Source organism: Hyla sarda, chromosome 4 (genome assembly GCF_029499605.1).
Source record: "Hyla sarda isolate aHylSar1 chromosome 4, aHylSar1.hap1, whole genome shotgun sequence".
Taxonomy (NCBI): domain Eukaryota; kingdom Metazoa; phylum Chordata; class Amphibia; order Anura; family Hylidae; genus Hyla; species Hyla sarda.
Window position 1 is genome coordinate 342,594,631 of NC_079192.1, and position 17,123 is coordinate 342,611,753.

At 41.3% G+C, this 17,123-nt stretch overlaps 1 protein-coding gene across 4 annotated transcripts in view; it reads left to right on the forward strand.

The window, feature by feature from the left end:
• KCNIP1 (potassium voltage-gated channel interacting protein 1) overlaps nucleotides 1–17,123 on the forward strand; it is a 348,616-nt gene that overhangs the window by 141,487 nt on the left and 190,006 nt on the right. For all 4 annotated transcript variants that reach the window (XR_008843083.1, XM_056516527.1, XM_056516525.1 and 1 more), the window contains one exon: nucleotides 11,429–11,553. Coding sequence is in view for 3 of the 4 variants with exons in the window: in XM_056516527.1 (XP_056372502.1) it covers nucleotides 11,429–11,553 (125 nt within the window). In the remaining variant the exon portion in view is untranslated. The remainder of the gene's footprint in view (nucleotides 1–11,428; nucleotides 11,554–17,123) is intronic.

Here is a 17,123-nt window from a genome sequence, read left to right on the forward strand (position 1 = left end):
GCTCCGTCCTCTAGTCTTCTTTTTTTCTTTCTGTATACAACTTTTTCTCTGCACAGGTTTTGATAACTCTTCCCCATAGTCTTTGTAGTTACTTAACTGTTGAAGAGTCACATGTTGTGTTTAAGTCAGTTATACATGTTCAGTTAAGTTGGATTATTTCTTATAAGTAAAGGGAGCCATGCTTTGTGTTTTATCTACACAAATACAAGGAATAACAGCTCTTGCTTCTTTCAGAACTATTATTCCTATATAGAGGCATAATACTTTAAGTTTTGCAGGAGCTGTAGAATATTGGTGATAGTGTCAATAGTCAATGCTTAGTAAAACTCCAAAAATGGGATCACTGTCTGTGCGGCCTGTTTCCTATACCCCCTGAGTATTGGTGTCTATGTCCTCTCCCCCTAAGAAATGTGTCTGCGACCTAACATGCCATTAGGCAACATTGAGCTCATTAAAGCAAAGAAAGCCATAGAACATGCCAAGGACAAACACCTTTTGCTGACTTTACATCTAAAGAACAGGGACAACCTGTGCCTGGCACACAACCTTATCCAAACATTATATCAATATATCAAACTGAGGCATCAAAAGGGCCAATACATCAAAATAAAAAGACACAGAAAATAAAAACTGTGTATGCGCTGTACTTGCTGTTCCATCACCCAAAGCACAGCAGTTCCCCTTTGAGATAAAAAAAATAAAATAAAAAAATTATAATCTTATTGTGAACTATGCTTCAACACAAACAAGTTTTGGAAGATCCATGAAGACATGATATAAAGACGTATAAAGCTGCAAAAAGCTCTAAAAGCATTGCTAGAAATTTGGGTGTACATCAATCCATAGTTAGGCAAGTTGTCTTCAAATGTCTTCAAATGCATTTTGAATGTGTACTCCCTGTGCTCAATAAAAGACACGAGCAGTGCAGCTGTTTGTGTATTATTAGTTTAGATTCTAACATGGATTGTAAGGCTGAACAAAGATATACAGTCAATCTAGGTTAACTTTTTATCCTGCAGTTTTAGCGAAGGAAAAATAAAACCTCAAGAGAATGATGCCATTTTTACTTATTTTAGAGGAGAAAATTCCTGACTCCAAATCTGGCAATTCCACTAAATCCCTGAACCAACAACCCTTCTTGAGATCTAATAAATAAAACCTATAATATTATCACTCTCCATGAATGTATCTAGGCCTCTTTTAAACTCTTTTATTGAGTTCACCATGACCCCTTCCTCTGGGAGAGTGTTCCATAATTTCACTGCTTTTACAGTAAAGAACCCTTATCTCTGCAGGTGTGAAAACCTTTTATCCAGAAATAGATGATGCTCCTTTGTTATAAAGTTCTGGATATAAATAGAATATGGGAGAAGTCTCTTTATTGATCTTTAAAGGGGTACTTCGGTGGCAAACTTTTTCTTTTAAATCAACTGGTGCCAGAAAGTTTAAACAGATTTGTACTGTAAATTACTTCTATAAAAAATAATCTTAATTCTTCCAGTACTTATTAGCTGCTGAATACTACAGAGGAAATTATTTTCTTTTTGAAACACAGTGCTCTCTGCTGACATCACAAGCACAGTGCTCTCTGCTGACATCTCTGTCCATTTTAGGAACTGTCCAGAGCAGCATATGTTTACTATGGGGATTTTCTCCTACTCTGGACAGTTCTTAAAATGGACAGAGATGTCAGCAGAGAGCACTGTGCTCGTGATGTTAGCAAAGAGCTCTGTGTTCCAAAAATAAAAGAATTTCCTCTGTAGTATTCAGCAGCTAATAAGAACTGGAAGGATTAAGATTTTTTTTTAATAGAACCAATTTACAAATCTGTTTAACTTTCTGGCACCAGTTAATTTAAAAAAAAATTCCACCGGAATACCCCTTTAATACATAGTTACAGTATTATTTTGCCCTTCAGAAGCTTTCTTATATATTAAATACTGTGACTCTAATTTTGATAATCTTTCTGGGTTCTTTAGTCCACCCAGTTTAATTATTACTTTGGTTGTCTGCCTGTGTACCCACTAATGCTCTGCAACATCTTTCTTGTGCACTGGTTCCCCAAACTGTACACACAATTCCATGTTTTGGTCTGACCAGTGACTTAAATAGTGCTATAACTGTGTTCTGGTCATCTGTTCTTTTTTGTGCACCCCATTTTTTTTTTTTTGGCGCTTTGTAGCAACAGTCTGAGACTGTTGTAATTGTAATATTTTGTATACCTCTGCCAGAGGGATATTTTGTCCTGCACTATGGTATTTTGAATAGCACTGTGATATTTTTTTATTGCTGCTAGGAAATTTTTCTGTGCTGTTCTGTGGTATTTGGCACTGCTGGAAGGTAATTTTATGCTGCTGTGTTGCTTTTTTTGGCAATGCTTGATAGGTATTTTGTACTGCACTGTGGCATTTGGTGTTCTGGTGGGTATTATGTAAGCTGTATGGTGATTTTGTATGCACTGCTTCAGGTAATATGGTTGCAGTACTGTGGTAGTATATTTTCACTGGTGAGGCCTCAACATTACCATGGGTTGGTTGGTAAGGCCCAAGTAGAAATGGTTTCGGGAGCTCTACTCTGAAATATCAACTACTGTACACAGTTTAGGATCGTGCTTAATACTTTAAAGAATGCTGTATTATAAGGTTATTTTCTTTAACCCCTTAAGGACTCAGGGTTTTTCCGTTTTTGCACTTTCGTTTTTTCCTCCTTACCTTTTAAAAATCATAACCCTTTCAATTTTCCACCTAAAAATCCATATTATGGCTTATTTTTTGCGTAGCCAATTCTACTTTGCAGTGAAATTAGTCATTTTACCCAAAAATGCACGGCGAAACGGAAAAAAAAATCATTGTGCGACAAAATCGGAAAAAAAACGCCATTTTGTAACTTTTGGGGGCTTCCGTTTCTACGCAGTGCATATTTAGGTAAAAATTACACCTTATCATTATTCTGTAGGTCCATACGGTTAAAATGATACCCTACTTATATAGGTTTGATTTTGTCGCACTTCTGGAAAAAATCATAACTACATGCAGGAAAATTTTTACGTTTAAAAATGTCATCTTCTGACCCCTATAACTTTTTTATTTTTCCACGTACCGGGCGGTATGAGGACTCATTTTTTGCGCCGTGATCTGAAGTTTTTATTGGTATGATTTTTGTTTTGATATGACTTTTTGATCACTTTTTATTCATTTTTTAATGTTATAAAAAGTTACCAAAATACCCTTTTTTGGACTTTGGAATTTTTTTGTGCGTACGCCATTGACCTTACGGCTTAATTAATGATATATTTTTATAGTTCGGACATTTACGCACGCGGCGATACCACATATGTTTATTTTTATTTTTTTTTACACTGTTTTATTTTTTTTATGGGAAAAGGGGGGTGATTCAAACTTTTATTAGGGAAGGGGTTAAATGACCTTTATTAACACTTTTTTTTTACTTTTTTTTTGCAGTGTTATAGGTCCCATAGGGACCTATAACACTGCACACACTGATCTCTCATCCTGATCACAGGCGTGTATTAACACGCCTGTGATCAGCATTATCGGCGCTTGACTGCTCCTGCCTGGATCTCAGGCACGGAGCAGTCATTCGTCGATCGGACACCGAGGAGGCAGGTAAGAGCCCTCCCGGTGTCCGATCAGCTGTTTGGGACGCCGCAATTTCACCGCGGCGGTCCCGAACAGCCCGACTGAGCAGCCGGGATACTTTCAGTTTCACTTTAGAAGCGGTGGTCAGCTTTGACCGCCGCTTCTAAAGGGTTAATACCGCACATCGCCGCGATCGGCGATGTGTGGTATTAGCCGCGGGTCCCGGCCGTTGATTAGAGCCGAGACCCACGCGATATGATGCGGGATCGCGGCGCGATCCCGCTTCATATCGCGGGAGCCGGCGCAGGACGTAAATATACGTCCTGCGTCGTTAAGGGGTTAAAGGGGTACTCCACCCTTAGACATCTTATCCCCTATCCAAAGGATAGGGGATAAGATGTCTGATGGCGGGGGTACCGCCGCTGGGGACCCCCGCATTTTACCATGCGGCACCCACCTGTAAGGGCTTCCGGAACCGCTGGAGGCCCTCAGGCTAATACCATTCCGAACACGAGAACGGAAGATCGTGACATCACGACCCACGCACCTGTGTAATGCCATACCCGCCCCCTCAATCCAAGTCTATGGGAGGGGGCGTGACAGCTGTCACGACCCCTCCCATAGACTTGCATTGAGGGGGCGGGTGTGACGTCACATGGGGGCGGAGTCGGGACGTCACAATCTTCCGTTCTCGTGGTCAGGATGGTAGTAGCCTGATGTCTAGGGATGGAGTACCCCTTTAAGGTAGGATAGCATCTCCTTTTTGACCTCTCATATGTTTGTTATCCTCAGTCATGTAATCTGTCTTTTGATTCTCTTGTGTAAATATAGAAGAGAAGAAGGCATTTAATAAATTTAACTTTTTCTCATCCTCCTCCACTGTTACACCCAGAATAGTTCTGAGGGGTTCAATTATTTACGTTTTTTTAATGTGTAAATTGACTACACACCAATAGATAGACAGTTTAATTTCTTTTTAATAATGTTTTATTTAGAGTCCATAAGTAGAATACTATAGCCACACATAAGATGTATAGATAATCGAGTAGCCACATATCACGGAAGTGCAGAGAATTAAATGTAAATATTTTTTAAATGATCGCCTTATGATATCAAGTAGTTGCATTTCAGTCCTTATTGACCTTTTTAATATGATATTCAAAGGGCACTGGTGCAGGATTCTATCAATGAAACCTGTTTATTTATTAAGTATGTTTATTTATTAACATTTTAATGTCTTATTGGTGCCATCTTGGTTCAGTAGTATGAACACTTTTTTTAAACTGTTTTATTAAACTGCATTGGTTTACTCTAGTTACTAACATGTTTATTCCTACAGGACATGTTTAGGATGTTTTGAAAAATGACAAATTAATACTTTGTACCATTTGTATAATTTTGCTTTTAGGCGGCATCCTCAGTCCATTCTACAACACTGTTAGTGTGCCTTTGAAGGTTAACAAACTTTTATTACGCCAAGAAAAAAATGACCATTTAAGCCAACTATAAACATTAGATATTTAGATATGTTTTGACTGTAGCTGAATTTGCCACCCATAAATCGTGTATGGTAGACTCCATATCTCTGCTGACTGCAGATATTGGGAGATGATTAAGCATATTGGATAGTTAATTTCTTGGGGAGATAAGTCACGATCAGAGCTGTCAGGTGGCAACTTTATTGCCTCTCTTCAAAATATATTCACACTCAAGGGACAAGATAACTCAGATATGATAAATGTTGGCCGAATAAGCATAATCAATCTTATGTGTATGGTCAAAAAACTGTCTTACAAAAGGTGCTCAACATTTATTATGCATTTAAGACACTAAATAAGGGCGCATTTACACATTAATAAGGGGGTATGGCCTAAATGTGTCAAAAGGCTAGGTGAAACGCGATTCCGGTGGGGGCAGCTACTGTGGTGGTTTGATAGTTTGTTTTATTATTATTTTACTAATTACTAGCAGAGTACCTGGTGGTGCTCGCTTTTTCCTTCCTAATTCTTGTGGGAGAGGAAAAAAGAAGGATGCTTTTGTCCTCATATCCCAACCTTACATCCCAATCTCATATCCTGTCTTCACATCTCATCCTCATATCCTGACCTCATATCCCGTCTTCATATTACGACCTCCTATCCCATCCTCATATCCTGACCTGATATCTTGACCTCATGGCTCACCCTCATATCCTGTCCTCATATTCCATCCTCAGGTAAGGCTGAGTTGTGATGAAGAGATTGAAAGCCATAAATAGAGATTGTGGTTGAAGGTCCGATGATATAAAGTGAGGCAAAAAAGTATTTAGTCAGCCACCAATTATGCAAGTTCTCCCACTTAAAAAGATGAGCAAGGCATGCAATTTTCATCATAGGTATACCTTAACTATGAGAGACATAATGAGAAAAAAATCCATAAAATCCCATTGTCTTATTTTTGAATAATTCATTTGCAAATTATGGTGGAAAATAAGTATTTGGTCACCTACAAACAAGCAAAATTTCTTGTTCTCACAGACCTGTAACTTATTCTTTAAGAATCTCCTCTGTCCTCCATTCATTACCTGTTTCAATGGCACCGGTTTGAACTTGTAATCAATATAAAAAACACCTGTCCAAAACCTCAAACAGTCACACTCCAAACTCCACTACGGCAAAGACCAAAGAGCTTTCGAAAGACACCAGAAAGAAAGTTGTAGACCTGCACCAGGCTGGGAAGACTGAATCTGCAGTAGGCAAGCAGCTTGGTGTGAAGAAATCAACTGTGGGAGCAATTATTATAAAATGGAAGATATACAAGACCACTGATAATCTCCCTCGATCTGCGGCTCCAGGCAAGATCTCACCCCGTGGTGTCAAAATGATCACAAGAACGGTGCGCAAAAATCCCAGAACCACACATGGGGATCTAGTGAATGACCTGCAGAGAGCTGGTACCAAAGTAACAAAGGCTACCATCAGTAACACACTACGCTGCCAGGGACTCAAATAATGCAGTGCCAGACGTGTCCACTTGCTTAAGCCAGTACATGTCCGGGCGTGTCTGAAGTTTGCTAGAAAGCATTTGGATGATCCAGAAGAGGATTGGGAGAATGTCATATGGTTAGATGAAATCAAAGAAAAACTTTTTGGTAAAAACTTAACTCACAGTGTTTGGAGGAGAAAGAATGCTGAGTTGCATCCAAAGAACACCATACCTACTGTGAAGCAAGGGGTGGAAACATCATGCTTTGGGGCAGTTTTTCTGCTAAGGGACCAGGATGACTGATCCATGTAAAGGAAAGAAGGAATGGGTCCATGAATCGTGAGATTTTGAGTGAAAACCTCCTTCCATCAGCAAGGGCATTGAAGATGAAACGTGGCTGGGTCTTTCAGTATGACAATGATCCCAAGCACACTGTCCGGGCAATGAAGAAGTGGCTTCAGAAGAAGCATTTTAAGGTCCTGGAGTGGCCTAGCCAGTCTCCAGATCTCAACCTCATAGAAAACCTTTGGAGGGAGTTGAAAGTCCATGTTGCCCAGCAACAGCCCCAAAACATCACTGCTCTAGAGGAGATCTGCATGGAGGAATGGGCCAAAATACCAGCAACAGTGTGTTAAAACCTTGTGAAGACTTACAGAAAACTTTGACCTCTGTCATTGCCAACAAAGGGTATATAACAAAGTATTGAGATAAAATTTTCTTTATTGACCAAATACTTATTTTCCAACATAATTAGCAAATAAATTCATTAAAAATCAAATGTTATTTTATGGATTTTTTTTTTCATTACGTCTCTCATAGTTGAGGTATACCTATGATGAAAATTACAGGCCTCTCTCATCTTTTTAAGTGGGAGAACTTGCACAATTGGTGGCTGACTGAATACTTTTTTGCCCCACTGTAGGTGTATAGGGTGAAAATTGTGTTTTCGGCATTCAGCTGAAACAAAAATAGTCAAAAAATAAATGGTGCATGGTTTGTGGAAAGGGAATTGTTTTGGTAGTAGCGTTGCCTTCAAGCTTGACTGACACACTCACCTAGAGATGCAGGGCAGAGCTTGTGAAGTAGGGTACTGGTAGTCCTACAGACTTGTATTGGACTTCAGACAAAAACCCCATCCTCATATAAGGGGGAGGGTTTAACTAATCTATATTTTTAATTGACATATACTGTAGCATGTGTGCCAAGTTTCCTCGAAATATCTCCAGCTGTTTGAAAGTTATGCTGGAACATACATTTCACATAGACTTGCATGGGACTTCAAACATAGCCCCCCTACACTCTTAAATGAGGGTGAGTTAAGGTTAATTTACCTAACCTATATTTTTAGTTTACATATGAGTAACACGTGTACCAGGTTTCATTGAAATATCTCCAGCCGTTTGAAAGTGATGATGGAACATACACACGTGTATACACTTACACACATTGGAGGACATTTATAATTGGCTTTACACCACTTCAATGTTCTAAATGTCCCTGCAAGTTTTGCACTATAGCATTTTTTGCACAATTTTTTTGTGCAATTTTCAGTAGAACATCTTTCATAGTGGTCTACTGTTTGGTGCACCGTACCCCACTTTTTGCAGTGGAGCTGCATTTATTATTTGCGCAAATGTAATTTTAAAATGTTTTTTTTTTTCTTTTGTTTGCGCAAAGCCTACTTTTTTGCGCAAACCTACACCACCTAATAAGACAAGTACAAGAGTGTCAGATGCTAGAGCATAAACTTAAACCAATCTCTGCAGATTACTGGTTTCTATAATCGCACAAAATTTATCAAGTGCTTTGCACCTTTTTGGTACATACAATACACCAAGCAACAAGGGGTAAAATCTTTACTACCTTACACCAACATTGATAAATCTGTGAGTCTGAGTTTTGTTAATATAGATTCTATTTAATAAATGCTGCGCACCTTATGTAAGACAGTTCTAATACAGATGAAATTCCCTTAACAACAGGCAGATGACTGCAGATTGCAGGGTAGTGAGACCCCTAGTGGCCAAGACTTAAACGATTTTTAAATTAGGGTAAAGAATCATTTTTAGTAAATCAATTAATATACAAATATGTTAGAAATCACACATGCTATCAAATAGAGAGAACCATTGCTACAATGTGCTACGTGTATAAATGAACAAATTGGGGATGCAAACCTTTACCTGTCCAACGCTGGTACTCTAGTCTACCCCTGTGTTTTTGTTTACTTACCATTAAACACTCCCGCTGCTATGGCAGTGGCACTCTGAGCCCACTGCAGAGAACACTGGAGAGACATGGAGCAGCAGCGCTGGAATGGAAGAAATGAGTATATTTTAGAATGTTACCTTATAAATATAGCCTGTATGGGGAGAAAAAAAGAGACCAGAGAGGGTGCCTCGTGTGATACCGTTGGGGTGGAAAAGGGAAGGAGAAAGGAAAGAGGTGCGGGGCTTGCAGGCCCCTTAGGTAGTAACTGCTCACCTAAGAGCAAGTATAAAACTTGCATATCAACCCACTGCTGGGGTTACAAAATTAGCAGGAACCGCTGCTGAGCCTGAGGTTACAGGTGAGGTAAAACCGTCTCCTGGCGAAAGTAGGTGATCATGAGAGAGCAAAAAGACCTCATAAATGGCGCTGCTGGTTCCATAGTGAGTTTGGAATAAAGCAAATCCAGATAAAGTATTGTAAGAAATTGTGAATTTTATTGCAAGATCTTAAACTTGTATTGCTTTTATTAATTTTATTCATTTGCAATAAAATCCACAAGTTCTTACAATACTTTACCTGGATTTGGTTTATTCCAAGCTTCCTACAGAACCAGCAGCGCCATTTGTGAGGTCCTTTTGCCCTCTCATGATCACCTACTTTATAAATATGGCATGCTATAGTTATATTTTTATTTAAATCTACAGAGAAGTATTGTGGAATGCACCATACAATGTTTTTTTAGGCACATATGTATTTTTTATGGGCAAAATATCCCTAACAGCTGGAGCCACATAGTAACATACACCGCTCAAAAAAAATAAAGGAAACACTAAGATAACACATCCTAGATCTGAATGAATGAACTAATCCTATGTAATACTTTCGTCTTTACATATTTGAATGTGATGACAACAAAGTCACACAAAAATGATCAATGGAAATCAAATTTATCAACCCATGGAGGTCTGGATATTGAGTAACACTCAAAATCAAAGTGGAAAACCACACTACAGGCTGATCCAACTTTGATGTAATGTCCTAAAACAAGTCAAAATGAGACTCAGTAGTGTGTGTGGCCTCCATGTGCCCGTATGACCTCCCTACAATGCCGGGGCATGCTCCTGATGAGGTGGCGAATGGTCTCCTGAGGGATGTCCTCCCAGACCTGGACTAAAGCATCCGCCAACTCCTGAACAGTCTGTGGTGCAACGTGGCATTGGTGGATGGAGTGAGACATGATGTCCCAGATGTGCTCAATCGGATTCAGGTCTGGGGAACAGGTGGGCCAGTCCATAGCATCAATGCCTTCCTCTTGCAGGAACTGCTGCCACACTCCTGCCACATGAGGTCTAGCATTGTTTTGCATTAGGAGGAACCCAGGGCCAACTGCACCAGCATATGGTCTCACAAGGGGTCTGAGGATCTCGGTACCTAATGGCAGTCAGGCTACCTCTGGCAAGCACATGGAGGGCTGTGCGCCCCCCCCAAAGAAATGCCACCCCACACCATTACTGACCCAACACCAAACCGGTCATGCTGGAGGATGTTCTCCACTGTGTCTCCAGACTCATGTGCTCAGTGTGAACCTGCTTTCATCTGTGAAGAGCACAGGGTGCTAGTGGTGAATTTGCCAATCTTGGTGTTCTCTGGCAAAAAGTACAACCCTCACCTGTGGATGTTGGGCCCTCATACCACCCTCATGGAGTCTGTTTCTGAGTGTTTGAGTGGACACATGCACATTTGTGGCCTGCTGGAGGTCATTTTGCAGAGCTCTGGCAGTGCTCCTTCTGCTCCTCCTTGCACAAAGGTGGAGGTAGCGGCCCTGCTGCTGGGTTGTTGCCCTGCTACGGTCTCCTCCACATCTCCTGATGTACTAGCCTGTCTCCTGGTAGCGCCTCCATGCTCTGGACACTACGCTGACAGACACAGCAAACCTTCTTGCAACAGCTCGCATTGATGTGCCATCCTGGATGAGCTGCACTACCTGAGACACTTTTGTGGGTTGTAGACTCTGTCTCGTGCTTCTACTAGAGTGAAAGCACTGCCAGCATTCAAAAGTGACCAAAACATCAGCCAGGAAGCATAGGAACTGAGAAGTGGTCTGTGGTCACCACTTGCAGAACCATTCCTTTATTGGGGGGGTCTTGCTAATTGCCTATAATTTCCACCTGTTGTCTGTTCCATTTGCACAACAGCATGTGAAATTGATTGTCAATCAGTGTTGATTCCTGAGTGGACAGTGTGATTTCACAGAAGTGTGATTTAACTTGGATTTACATTGTATTGTTTAAGTTTTCCCTTTATTTTTTTGAGCAGTGTAGTTAGTAGTGTAGATATGTCCATCAAGTTCAACCAAGGAGGTGAGGAAAGGGGTATGGTGAATGAAGGGGATACCATTTGGTGACCCTATGCCATTAGAATAAAATAATGAGGAAAACTTGAAAAAAAATGGTGAACAGATGATATGTGATGCTATTAGATCATGTGTTTGTTTCAAAGCAAACCCAAAAATATTTACGTTTTTTTTAAATGTGCCACTTTATGTGTTTATATGATTATTGTCCTAGATAAATGCATAAATATAAAATCGTAATCTTTTATATTTTGAATTCTTTACTTAAAATCTTACATTTATTTATGTTCTTGTTTTGTAGACAAATTAGAAGATGAGCTGGAAATGGCGACAGTGTGTTGTCGCCCAGAAGGGCTAGAACAACTCGAAGCACAAACTAATTTTTCAAAACGAGAGCTCCAAGTTCTTTACAGGGGTTTCAAAAATGTAAGTTTGTATTTTAAGTGGAATAAAATCTAAAAGGTTGTAAATGATTCATAACGCTGCACTAAGGAATTTTTTTAAAGAAATATTTGTTACCTAAAGTATTGCAATGTACAATAACATAATTTTCACAACATATAAAATGCAGGTGTATTATTTAGTATTTAGTTTATTTATTATTTAGTAGAATTGTTTATTCTATTTATATGTAAGGATTGGTGCTGTATCTTTAACCCCTTGCCATATTTGCACATTTACTGTATGTACATCAGAGAAAGAACCATTTTGCAACACCCCAGCATACATGTACATTGCCTTCTAAATGGCACTAATGGATGGAATTAGAGAAAACTATTAACCTGGTTGTTTACCACTTAAAGTGCCACAATCTATAACCCTATTAGCTCTGGCATGGAATCTCTGGACCTGACTGGAAAATTGAGACGGTAAAAATAAAAAACAAACTCTTGGTCATTTAGTTCCAAAAAAAACTTGGTCATAGGGGATTAACCCCTTCAGGACGGAGCCCATTTTGGCCTTAAGGACCGGAGCGTTTTTTGCACATCTGACCATTGTCACTTTAAACATTAATAACTCTGGGATGCTTTTAGTTATCATTCTGATTCCGAGATAGTTTTTTCGTGACATATTCTATTTTAACATAGTGGTAAATTTTTGTCGATACTTGCATCCTTTCTTGGTGAAAAATCCGTAAATTTGATGGAAAATTTTGCATTTTTCTAACTTTGAAGCTCTCTGCTTGTAAGGAAAATGGATATTACGAATACATTTTTTTTGGTTCACATATACAATATGTCTACTTTATGTTTGCATCATAAAATTGATGAGTTTTTACTTTTGGAAGACACCAGAGGGCTTCAACGGTCAGCAGCAATTTTCCGATTTTTCACAAAATTTTCAAACTCACTATTTTTCAGGGACCAGTTCAGGTTTGAAGTGGATTTGAAGGGTCTTCATATTAGAAATACCCCATAAATGACCCCATTATAAAAACTACACCCCCCAAAGTATTCAAAATGATATACAGTAAGTGTTTTAACCCTTTAGGTGTTTCACACGAATAGCAGCAAAGTGAAGGAGAAAATTCACAATCTTCATTTTTTACACTTACATGTTCTTGTAGACCCAATTTTTTAATTTTTACAAGGGGTAAAAGGACAAAATTTGTACTTGTATTTGTAGCCCAATTTCTCTCGAGTAAGCACATACCTCATATGTCTATGTAAAGTGTTCGGCGGGCGCAGTAGAGGGCTCAGAAGGGAAGGAGCGACAAGGGGATTTTGGAGAGTACGTTTTTCTGAAATGGTTTTTGGGGGGCATGTCACCTTTAGGAAGCCCTTATGGTGCCAGAACAGCAAAAAAAAAACACATGGCATACCATTTTGGAAACTAGACCCCTCGGGGAATGTAACATGGGATAAAGTGAACCTTAATACCCCACAGGTGTTTCACGACTTTTGCAAATGTAAAAAAATAAAATACATTTTTACCTAAAATGCTTGTTTTCCCAAAAAAATTTAATTTTTAAAAAGGGTAATAGCAGAAAATACCCCTAAAAATTTGAAGCTCAATTTCTCCTGATTCAGAAAACACCCCATATGGGGGTGAAAAGTGCTCTGCTGGCGCACTACAGGTCTCGGAAGAGAAGGAGTCACATTTGGCTTTTTGAAAGCAAATTTTGCTCTGGGGGCATGCCGCATTTAGGAAGCCCCTATGGTGCCAGGACAGCAAAAAAAAACCACATGGCATATCATTTTGGAAACTAGACCCCTCGGGGAACGTGACAAGGGGTTAAGTGAACCTTTATACCCCACAGGTGTTTCACGACTTTTGCATATGTAAAAAAAAAATTTTTTTTTTTACCTAAAATGCTTGTTTTCCCAAAAATTTTACATTTTTAAAAAGGGTAAAAGCAGAAAATACCCCCGAAAATTTGTAACACAATTTCTCCCGAGTACGGCGATACCCCATATGTGGCCCTAAACTGTTGCCTTGAAATACGACAGGGCTCCAAAGTGAGAGCGCCATGCGCATTTGAGGCCTAAATTAGGGACTTGCATAGGGGTGGACATAGGGGATTCCCAAACAGGGTGCCTCCAACTGTTGCAAAACTCCCAACATGCCTGGACAGTCAACGGCTGTCCGACAATACTGGGAGTTGTTTTGCAACGGCTGGAGGCTCCGTTCTGGAAACAGTGGCGTACCAGACGTTTTTCATTTTTATTGGGGAGGGGAGGGGGGTTGTATAGGGGTATGTGTATACGTAGTGTTTTTTACTTTTTATTTTATTTTTTGTATTAGTGTAGTGTAGTGTTTTTAGGGTACAGTCGCACGGGCGGGGGTTCACAGTAGTTTCTCGCTGGCAGTTTGAGCTGCAGCAGAAAGTTTGCGGCAGCTCAAACTTGCAGCCAGATACTTACTGTAATCCTCCGCCCATGTAAGTGTACCCTGTACGTTCACATTGGGGGGGGGGGGGACATCCAGCTGTTGCATAACTACAACTCCCAGCATGCCCGTTGGCTGTCGGTGACTGCTGAGAGTTGCAGTTTTGCAACAACTGTAGGCACACTGGTTATGTATCACTGAGTTTGTGACCTAACTCAGTGTTTCACAACCAGTGTGCCTCCAGCTGTTGCAAAACTACAACTCCCAGCATGTACGGTGCATGGTGTACGGTGACTGCTGAGAGTTGTAGTTTGCAACAGCTGGAGGCACACCGGTCGTGAAACACTGAGTTAGGTAAAAAAAAACTCTGAGTTTCACAACCAGTGTGCCTTCAGCTGTTGCAAAACAACAACTCTCAGCAGTCACCGACAGCCAACGGGCATGCTGGGAGTTGTAGTTATGCAACCAGCAGATGCACCACTACAACTCCCAGCATGCACTTTAGCTGTTTGTGCAAGCTGGGAGTTGTAGTTATACAACAGCTGAAGGTACACTTTTCCATAGAAAAAAATGTGCCTCCAGCTGTTGCAAAACCATAAGTCCCAGCATGCCCATAAGGGAATGCTGGGAGTTGTGGTGGTCTGCCTCCTGCTGTTGCATAACTACAGCTCCCAGCATGCCCTTTTTGCATGCTGGGAGCTGTTGCTAAGCAACAGCAGGAGGCTGTTACTCACCTCCAACAATCCACGCCGGAGAGTCAGTCCCTCGTCGTCACCGCCGCCGCCGCTGCTCCTGGGGCCCCGATCCCAACATTGACGCCGGGGATCGGGGTCCCCAGCACCCGGGGTGCACGTCCCGCACCCGCTCACGTCCTCCGGAAGAGGGGCGGAGCGGGTGCGGAAGTGACACCCGCAGCAGGCGCCCTGATTGGTCGGCCGGTAATCCGGCCGACGAATCAGGGCGATCGTGAGGTGGCACCAGTGCCACCTCACCCCTGCAGGCTCTGGCTGTAATTCCGGGTCACCGGGTCACTGGAGACCCGATTGACCCGGAATCGCCGCAGATCGCTGGCATGAATTGTCCAGCTCCGGTCCCCAACCGGCTAGCGGTGGGGGCCGGAATTCCTTAAGGACTCGGGATGCAGGGCGTATCCATACGCCCTATGTCCTGAAGAGGTTAAACAGTGTTGCTCTTTTAATTTAGGAGTGTTCCATTTCTTCTTGTTAGGGTCTTTCCTTCTGTGAGAGAACAGCAGGTCCAATGAGGGGGGGGGGGGGGGGGAGATTTGCATATTGCTGAGAGTAATTTTTTTGACAAGTGGACACTAAGAGGACTTGTTCTGCTGATCTGGTCTGCACAGCAGTCTGATGATCCAAGTGTGAAGGGCACAGGAAGAAAGAGTTTAATGTTCCGGAACTGAATTAGATTGTAAGTCAGACAAAAGTACTGTGGGAGGAGTTAGGAATGGGGACAAATAAGGGGCAGTTTTGTGCCTTTGACGCAAGTTTGACACTGTAAAAGAGATCAAGTCTCTTGTTGTGTTTTAACAGGCTAAAAGGTATAAGCCAAGAACAGTCTGAGAGACACCCCTCTTTTGCACTCTCCGCAGGGGAGAGCACCCATAATTCAATGTCTACCTAAACAGGGAGACTCCAATTGCTGCAAAACTACAACTCCCAGCATGACCAGAAAGACTTTGGCTGTCTGGGCATGCTGGGAGTTGTAGTTTAGCAACAGCTGGAGTCTCCCTATCTGGGAAGACACTGGCAGAAGGGTCTGTTCACATTATCCAAAAAGGACAATGTTAACAGAGCTTCAGACTTACTAGCCTGGATCTGTAGCTCCTCCCTTAATGATGTCATCACTAGGGGGCGGAGCTACACGGACCAGCGGGGACAGAAACGAGGGAGGTAAGTGGACCTCCTGTTCTGTATACACTATATACAGCTATCTATAGATAGCTGTATAATCTGTATACCGCCCAAAGGGGCTGTAGGAGCAGGGAGTCCTGTCAGTCTGGTGACAGGATTCCGTCTCCTGTATAGTATACACGGGTACACTATGCCCCCTGTATACTATACGGCCGGGGGAGGTGAATAGTGATGCTATACATCACTCCTCCCCTCCTTACACTTTGTGGACCGGGCGCAGCATCCAACCCACAGAGTGGTACCCAGAAGGCAGTAAGAAAACTGCCACAGGGTTCATATTTGGCTGTTTCCACACACCAGGCAAAACGTCAGAAAAAACGCCAGAAAAACTGCCAAAACTGGCGTTTTTGCAGGCGTTTTTTCAGGTGTACAAAAAAAAAAACAAGTGGAAACCTAGCCTTATACTATCACGGGGTTGATAAATTTGGCTTATATAAGCAAAAACCAATAAATCACTTTTGAATACCATTTTTTTTAGCACATAAAAAACAATAAATTACTTTTTGCAGCTTTGAAATAAATGTTTGATATATATGTGTTTATAAAAAAAAAATTTTACCCCTTTTTTTCACCCTAAATGTACTAACTCATTTGTTTTTCTTCTCATTTCAGATCCATGTATCCTGTGGATTACTTTAGATTTGGAAGAGTACAGTGACAACATTTTTTTTGGTTTGTGTTTCACAGGCTTAGTAGTGGAAGCTGGCTTATAGACGGAGTCCATTACTAAGCCAGGCTTAGCGTTAGCCACAAAAACAGCTGGCACTAACCCCCAATTATCACCCTGCTACTCACCGCCACAAGGGTGCCAGGAGGAGCCAGTACCAACAGGCCCGGAGCGTCAAAAATGGTGCTCCTGGGCCTAAGCAGTAACAGGCTGGCGTTATTTAGGCTGTGGAGGGCCAGTAACAATGGTCCTCGCCCACCCTGATATCATCAGAATGTTGCTGCTTGGTTGGTATTTGGCTGAAAATAAAAATAGGGGGAACCTTATGCTTTTGTTTGCATAAATAATTAATTATTTAAAAAAAAAATTACATAGGGTTCCCCCTGTTTTTATTTTCAGCCAAATTTCAACCAAGCAGCAACAGTCTGACATTACCAGGGTGGGCCAGGACCATTGTTACTGGCCCTGCCCGGCCTAAATAACGCCAGCCTGTTACCGTCTAGGCCCAGGAGCACCATTTTTGATGCTTTGGGCCTTTTGATACCCGCTCTTCTTGGCGCCCCTGTGGC